Below are 8,937 nucleotides of genomic sequence, written 5' to 3' on the forward strand. Positions count from 1 at the left end.
AGCTACCGGACAACGCGGCAGGCATCTAGTAAAGGAGGCATTGTCTACACCTACCAGCATGGCGTTTTTACGCGCGCGTTGCCCGCGTTGCTTGCTGTAGTAAACGCGTAGGACTGTATGAGCGGATGGTTTCTGCGCGATAGTCACGTTTAATCGAAATATTGCTGACGTTATTATGTGGGCAGCTGACACCTGACATGTGATTTCACTAGAGCTGTGATAATCGCGGTTGCGCCTGGTCGCTCCGAAAGCATGACTTGCTGCGTGCCTTACTGCTCGTCATATACGGGAAAACCAAGACTTGACGGCGAGCCTAGTGTGTCGTTCCACGAGTTTCCCGTGACCGACATTAGAGAAGCATGGATCAAAGCCATCTCACGCGAAGGCAAGGCGAGAGTTTCCTGTGACGGGATCATTTTGAGCGTGCGATAGCCTCCACAGCATCGGCGCCGCAGATTTCGAATAGCCTGTGCCAATTACCGTTGAAATTTCTCCTCCACGCTACTCGTGAATAGCCCTGATTTCGTAGTTTGGCCATTAGGATGTTAGCTAGCAAATTGATGCTCCTGAAAAGAAATGTGTCGGGACCGTTATTGTTATATTTGGCATGCTGATAAATGGTTACATGTTGTTTTGCAGACGAAAAATTATGTAATTAGCTCATGATTATATTGCGCTTATGTTACACTGACGATTTTAAGTGAAGCACAGGACGTGGACGTACGTAGCGCAGTGCGTCCACGTCCTGTCCTTCACTTAAAATCGTCAGTGTGTAACACTAAGCGCAGTATAATCATGAACGTTCACCAACTAGCCCCCTTCATTGCTTTACTATATGTAATTAGCGTCAAGCATTGGTTGAAATGTTCACTCTAGATTAGTATGCCTTAGCTGACGTTGACGTCAAAGAATTAGATTTTCTGTGTTGGACAGCCAGACGTGTCGTGGTTGCGTTACTTCCATGTTATCTAGTTTAAGTTGCTTAGAGTTGTGCGTTATGGCAAAAAAATTATAACACAGTATCTTCTTTCTTCCTTTGCACTACAGTAAGCCATAATCATACAGGGTGGACATACTTATGAAGAGATATCACGTTGAAGTATTACATTCCCATACGGTTGGAGATCATTATTTGCAGTAAATTACATGGGCATCATATATTTATTCTATTACGAGGGAATGTGGGCGTTCTCATTAGTAGCAATGAATGCGAATGCACCATCTGTGAAATGGAATTGAACTGTGTGTTCTTGTACCTGTAAATCAATAAAAAGAAAGTGTAGAAACACTATTTCAACTATTACTGTCTTGGAAACATTTTGTCATCCTTGTTGAACTGCCTCCTGATTATATTAGTGCCTAAGAAATGCAGCAGAAATTGATTACACTTAGTAATGGGACAAAAGGGAGTTGTAGAGTTGTGACGCATCTGCAAGGTAGACTCGCAATCCTGGCAGTTGTAAGCACGTGTGTGTCGCATCACTTCAGCAGAGCGATGATGTGACCTGTTAATACTAAAAGGCAGTGAACACACAAGAGGTGGTGCCACGTAATATCAAGCACTCACTTGCTATTTACAGACATTTACAAATCTTTTACTGTATATTTTTTACTGTAACAAAGTACCAAAACCTCAGCACATTTCATGCTAATAATGTGAAGGTTACCTGCCTTGGTAGTGTAGTTGCTTTGGCTTGTGCTGCTAAGCCCGAGGGTGCGGGACTGAATTCCAGCCGCATTTTGACAGGGGCAAAATGCAAAAGCACCAGTGTCCCATGCGTTGGGTGCACATTAGATAACCCCGGCTGGTCATTATTAATCCAGACTCCCCACAACAGTGTGCCTCATAATCACATCCTGGTTCAGACTCGTGAAACCCCAGAAATTAATTTTTTAATGTGAAGGAAGAATAATGTAAACACGCAATCTTGTTCCAGGTCCCAACAAGACTTTGTGGCAGCCACACGAGACAGCGAAAGTGTGCAGCATCCACTTCAGGCTGGAGGACTACAAGGACTGCATGAAAGGGCGTCGCTTAAAGCCCAATGCAGTGCCGTCTATCTTTCCAGGATACCCTGCCTACATGCAGCGCTCCGCTGAGTGCATCCGACGGAAGGCTAGCACCCTACCGCATCGGCGCCTTTCAGAAGCTTTTCCTACAGTTTCAACACACCCACCGTAAGTGGAGCTGCTTGACACAGTGTGTGCATTTACCACAAGCAGTTACAGTTCAAGAGGACCTAAAGCAAATCTTACATTGGGTATGTGCTATGGAACGTGGTACAGATCATTATTGAACCACTGTGCCAGGTTTCTAAAGCCCCAAATTACCAAATTATAAACAAAGAAATAGAACAGACAAATAGCAACTCTGTTGGTAAGTTGCAACATTTGTGTTTGTCACTGTTTGTAGTGAAACTTTCCGACCTGCAGTTATGCACTGGATCTTATTATATCCAAGACAGTGACGATTCCAGCCTGCTAGAAAGCATTAACCTTCTTTTATGGTGAGGCAACATGGCATAACCTGTGCGACTGGAAAATGAGCTAACTGGTACAGACTTTATTGGTTTATAAGTTCATGCGACGACCAGGTGGAATCACATCAAAGTACATTTCAACTTGCTGCGTCATGGCGGATGTGGTGCTCATTTTGAAGAAAGCCTAGGGCTTGTCACTGTGACAATGAAAGTATTATCAGTCATCATTTCTTTATGGGAGCTTGTACCCATGCCGTTGTTGTGAAAACCATTCTGCGTGGATTCATTAGAATGGTACTGCACAGACGGACATTCATTTATGTTAATGGCATCCAAGGGTATGCGATCATAATCGCCAGGTGAGGTATGAAGGGTGGTGCAGGCAAATACTGGAACATTGTGATAGTTCAAGCCATTGCAGTCACATTTTGTATTCCATTAATTGGAGCATCTGCAGTTTTTTTTGTCAGTCTTATTCTACTTGTGAGGCCAGCACACATTGTGTGCAATGATTGTACAAGTACCTCTTGCATTTAGGAAAAAAGTTGTAGGACATGCTTAGAAGCCGGCAAGATTCCCTTGTTAAGGGACACTGAAGGAAAAAGTTGAGCTACATCAATAGATTATTTGTTTAGAGGTTTATCATTGTTCCCGCCAAAGGTCTTGCAGCTGCTCCTTAATTTGAACCGCCAGCGCCGGAATAGGTGATTTGACGTGACCCTCCCTCTATGAATCAGTCAGTGCTGACGTCACATGAAAGGTACCATAGCCCACAACAGGTGGCACCACTCAGATTTTCCTTTTTCGTCATTTTTCTCGCTTACAAAAGCTCTGTTCTTGCTATGATGACTTAGTTATTACAGAAGCCTAGTCTTTCAATCTAGCCCAACTTCATATTTGACTTTATTGTCCTTATAAGCACGAAACGGAAGTCTCGCATTGATACTTTGTTCAAAGCATTTAAATTCTAAAAAACAGCTGATGCTGTTGTTCATGTTAGAAGATACACTTACAGTATGGTCCACTGGTAAAAAGAATGCACAAGTGATGACTTGTCCCTTGAAGCCTGTTGCAGCATTTCTAATACCGAGCTTCCACACTAGCTACAAATAGAAATTAGCTTTATTTGTCGACTACCATGTTCAGCCTGAGAATGGTGTAAGACTGTACATTGAAATTGAATCATAGCAGCAGCTGAACTTCACAATCCCATGTCAAAGTTCATTTAACAAAATTCACATTTCCAGACATGCAATGTTGCCCTTGTAGACTAGTAACACAAATCAATCTGCATGCTGTCCTTTGCCGACTACCAGTTATGTATTTAAAAATGCTGCGAGAGCTGCCTTTCTTTAAATTTTCTCTCCAGCAGGTCCAAAAAGCGCCTCCTGTGCGATGGCTCAGATGGTACGAAGCCATCTGCAGAAACCGCTTCGGCAACCAGTACGAGCGAAGTTGCAGACCCTACCAGCCTTGCATCTAAGAAGCCTTGCAGAAAAAAAGGCATGGCGACGAAAGAACCAGATGCCTGCCCCATAGAGCCAACCACACAGCAAACCCTCGAGCGCTTGCCAGCCTCAAGAGATTCTCAGACTACAGTCTCTTCGCGGCCACTGGTGATCCGAGTGGCAACATGCGAGCAGTGCCCTCCAGTCACAGACGAGTGCAGTGCTTTGAGTGGACTGGATGCACAGTGCCTAGATGAACACAGGACACTTGGGACACAGACAACAATGACTGGAGTGACAATGTCTGCCTTGTGCGACGAGATAAGGTTGCTCAAGCAGAGGTGCCACGATTTACAAAACCAGCTCAACAAGGCACATGCTGAAAACTGTCAGTTAAGAATGAAGATTCGCTCTAACCAGGGCCCTTGTGGTACGTGATGGCTTGATACTTCCACTGGCTCTATCTCCAACGGTGAATTTCTCCCAACCTTTACCATGTGCACACATGCTCTGGAAGAGTTGGGATGTTTTCATATATCAGAGCAACCCATTACGACTTCTTGCTTTTAGAAAGTCACTTGTCGCAGTTTCTTTTGGGGCTTGTTGGCATTCCAAGCATCTTTTCTTTTAATGAAATGCTAGTTCAAATGATTCGGTCTTGATATTTTTTGCCTTGTATTTAAAAGATGCATCCGAGTCTCAAAACCTGCGTGTAACAATAATGCACTTTATTTTTAATTGAAACAAGGCCAGTTTTAAATAAATGCCTTGGATGAAATGTTTCGCTGGCTTTGAAATATTTTTGGACAAGTCGAGCCACTTGTCTGGCTTGTGTTGAGAGAGCAATCTACTTGCTTCCCTGAAATATCGGCCACAATAACTTAAAGCTACTCCAATCTGTTTTAATCCCAAATCAGCCATTAGCCCTCTCTGGTAGGTGAAAGTGGCTTGGTTACTGCCTATATAGGCTGGGCCCCAGCCATTTGCTAATGGCAGATTTGGAATAAACACAGATTGGAATAGTTGCAAGTTATCCTGGCACTGGTCACCTCGGTGCATTGATGAAAGTGCTTGGCATATTATTTGCTATCGTCCTGTCATTGATTCTACTGTGCATACTGTTTATACTGTGATGAGTATCAGAAGTCACCTTGCTTAGCATCGCTGTCAAGAGTCGCACGAGAACAAAATATTATGGATTTCTTGTGTGCGCACCAATATTTTGCATTGAACTAGTTTATTTTACCCTCAAAGGTTACACAGTGCATTAAACCAGCTAGAAGTGGTCTATCGAATGTGAAGTTTTGAGAATCCTTGTTACACTGAACGCTTGTATCTAATGCGGTCACTGCTCAACTAGCAGTGATATGCTAGATGAAATTCCCTGTACTTGTTGCTTGGCTTTATCAATGCTAATTCTATACACAATGATTTTCAAAAATTTTAAGTTACAGTTGAACCTTGTTATAATGAATTTCCATCCTACACGAGAATGCTTTGCTATATCTGGTATTCATTAAAAGCATAGATTCATTACATACTGATATCAGTGAGAAACTTTATTTGCTTTGTTATAGCTGATAGTCATTATGGCAAGGAAATTGAGTCGATTTCCACCTAACATATGGCACCACAGCAATGCACAGCATTGATCAATGCTTAACGTTGTGGCACCATCGCCTAGGTGACACACTTTCCCATATCAGTGCCCTCTCTCTAGGCTTAGCAACCTGAAAAAGAAATGATTTCAATAATTAAAAAAAATTGCTTGTACTTTGTTCTCAGCATGAGATGAGACTAAGCAATTAGCATGCTTCCCATTTATTTCTTGCTGTCACGATAGAAAAAAGTAACACAGCCGAATTAAGATTGAAGTGCTTAGCCTGGGCACTGCCATGTTGTTACACAATGATGCTAAGCAGGGGGAATCATCCTTGTAAGCTTAAAAAAGCCAAGTAACTGCATACATGCACAGTCATGGCAGCCAGTATTGGTAATGGAAATGGTAATGCTATGCTAATACACACTAATGTCGTCTCCTTCAAAGTAACGATTATATTGACATGTCGGTTCCAGCATGTTCATGTTCACTGTGCAAGAGCACACGTCAAGAATGCCTGCTCTGCTGCAGCATATAAGGGTGGCTTCCACCATCATTGCCACAACTGTTAAAGGGACACTAAAGCGAAACAATAAATCAGTTTAGACTAATGAAGCATTGTTTGAGAACCCTGCAGGAAGTTATTTAAAAATATAGTTTGATTATTAGAAGAGAAAATGAAGTCCAAGTATCAGTATTTAAATTTCGCGCCGAAACTCCAGCGCTGGTACGTCAGCGTGACGTCAGGGATTCCAAAGTATGTTTTCGCATTTGGGCCACGTTGGCTGAATAAAGGTTCCCGAAACTTGCCATGTTTAATATTTGGTTCCTTTAGAACACAATGTAGTCAACCTGTAACGCTATGTATAATGAGTAGGCCCTAGAAGATGCCATCAAAATTCAGGACGTCACAGCCCCCAGATGCGGGAACTTAAGTAGGCGTCGCCACCCGTATTTCGTTCTTGCGCTTTTTCTGGCTTACCAAACGTCTTATCGTTGTAAGAGCGGTGTTTTTGGTGTGATAGAACGGTAATTTACTGATGGAGAATAAATCATTTTTCACTTTAGTGTCCCTTTAAGCTCGGGTGCCACTAACATGCGATAAAGCTGCACCTTAATTTGGCATGCTTGGCTACAGCTGCCTTCTGAAAGCTGTGAATGTGTCCTAACACGACATCATAGACAAGCAGTCTGCAAGTACAGACTGCTCACACAAGAAACATTTCTATTGGGAGCACTCAGGAAGTTGGCTAAAACTGTTCAGTGTAGTAAATGGAGTCATGCGTACATCACAAACAGTTTATTGCCAGTTTGTAAATTTGTTTGACAAAATTTTCAGCAGCTTTTGCCATTTGTGACAATTACACAAGTGTACTTGAAAGGTTTACAATTTTTGCTATATGCTTTGCAATCCCGAAAATGCTGCAATGACTCAGACAGTGGCAAACATCTCCATCAAATGTTTGTCGCAATAGCTGGCATTTCTTTCTGGCACTTTATAACCTTCAAACAAGGCACGTACAGCATGCGATATGACAGGTGTGTCCAATTAGCAAATAGGCCAGAGTGCACCAACTCAGATCAACCAATCTGTATCGCCGATTTTTCTCCACCTGTATTCCAACTGTGCACCGTGTTACACCTCCTTCCAAATTCTTTGTGCAACAATAGTTGTTGATATTCCTCTTTCTAATGATGCGTGCTATTACATATTCTAGTGTGAATTGAACCACAGTTTCTTTTTTACATGCACTGAAACATCAGTTCGCATACGTTTCTGCATTTTATGCCTATGTGAATGAATGTGGTTGCCATCCATCTGTGACATCATGCTATCTATGCTAAAATGCCATTGATACTGAACCGGCACGGCAGGTCATAGTACTTATGTGGCATATTAAGTATACAAAAACAAGTTCCAGTTAACTATGCTGGCCAGTGAACTGTGCTGTTTACCGAGTGCAGCAAGCGGCGCATGCCATCTGCCTGAAGGGGCATCTTTCTTGCACATCAAGCAATGTGGTGACTGCCTCAACAACACGACGAGACTAGTTGCTGGTGGCAGTGCTTCCAGCTAGATAAACTGTGCATACACAACCCTTCTGGCTGCTGCAGTAAACCTCACCAAGTGAGGAAGCACTGAAATTTCTAGTACCGTACAAAAGAAAGCTTGACACATTGCAAAGGGGTTAATGGCAGAACAGTTTATATAGCAAAAGTGCACAAGCAGTAAACAGTGGAAAACTAATGCGTGTGGATCCATTCGCAAGCTGTCCTTATTGGTTTTGGTCTTGCAGAAGTTGGACAGTGGAGAAAGGCATTGGAATTCTCTATGTTGCACGCATGAAAGCAAACTATGGAGAAAATGGGTGCTCTTCTTCACTGAGCAGCAGTGTAGGATATAACATGGTAACTGCACACCATATTGCAATAGGGAAGGAGAAGTTCTTCATCTGTAAATACTAAGTTGTACTGTTAATATTTAGCAACAACATTCTGACCTGCTTGAAGGGACATGCTTGAATGTTAACAGAGCTGCACAGTAACACAAGTTTGCTTCATTTTAAATAATGTCATGGGTACCATCACATTCCCCTAGCTTAGATATTGGTGCCGATTGGTGTGGTGTCCCTGACTTAAAGAGAGAGGGTTATGTGGTTATTGCTTCTAACATTGCCCCTGCTCTCACTCTCTCCCAAATCTTGGTCTGAAGAAAATAATTAGGACAGATGATGGCCACTTTTTTGTGTGGTGAAACAGTGGAGATAAGACAGAGAAAGCTCACAGCGACGTTTATTTCGATTGCACGCAAAAAGAGAGAAAGGGCAAATGTAAGCATCAAGTGTTGATGCAGAAACCTGTGTGCTGACGGATCGAGGGACAATAAATCAAACACTAGATTCTGAGGTGACAACAGTCTTTTCCAGTTGCATGTATGACACACACCTTGCACAAAGGTGGGCACCGGTCTTTTCTGATCATTTTTGTGGGACAGATTTCTTCAAGCCTGGGGAAGAGTGTAAAAGCAGGCATAAATGGGCTATGTTCAAAATGAAGAACAGTGGAACCCTCTCTTTTTAATTTGGGAACACAGCACCAGCCAGCACCAGTATTTAGCTTGGGAGAGTGTTTCGCTACATGCTTATGTGTTGTAGCTCATACTGAACGCAATAGTAAATGCAATATTGCCTTAAAAAAGAAAAAAAAGCTCGGAAGAAAGAAATGATGTGCCAGATTTGAATGCCCTAAACACCAATACATGGGAAAGTTGTCACTGGTGTTTACGACATACAGTTTCTTTGAAGCGGAACAAAATCGTGCAGTATAATCTGTGTGTTTGCCAGATTCACGCCCCATAGGAAGGTAGGCTGCCAAACCATTCATAGCGGCAACAAGAGGACCATAGTGA

The 8,937-nt window shown here is 42.6% G+C and overlaps 1 protein-coding gene across 2 annotated transcripts; it reads left to right on the forward strand.

Moving 5' to 3' along the window:
- The first annotated feature begins 33 nt into the window (after positions 1-33).
- Positions 34-4,710, forward strand: LOC142572388 (uncharacterized). Of its 2 annotated transcripts, none has more exons than XM_075681471.1 (3): positions 34-385; positions 1,938-2,178; positions 3,850-4,710. In XM_075681471.1, the coding sequence occupies exons 1-3, from the start codon at positions 253-255 to the stop codon at positions 4,364-4,366; spliced, it is 891 nt and encodes a 296-aa protein (XP_075537586.1). In that variant the 5' UTR covers positions 34-252; the 3' UTR covers positions 4,367-4,710. The 2 variants fall into 2 exon arrangements, with proteins under 2 accessions (XP_075537586.1, XP_075537587.1); XM_075681472.1 differs by having other exon boundaries at positions 3,853-4,710.
- The last annotated feature ends 4,227 nt before the right edge of the window (positions 4,711-8,937 follow it).

This window comes from Dermacentor variabilis, chromosome 2, assembly GCF_050947875.1.
Source record: "Dermacentor variabilis isolate Ectoservices chromosome 2, ASM5094787v1, whole genome shotgun sequence".
In the NCBI taxonomy this organism is placed as follows: domain Eukaryota; kingdom Metazoa; phylum Arthropoda; class Arachnida; order Ixodida; family Ixodidae; genus Dermacentor; species Dermacentor variabilis.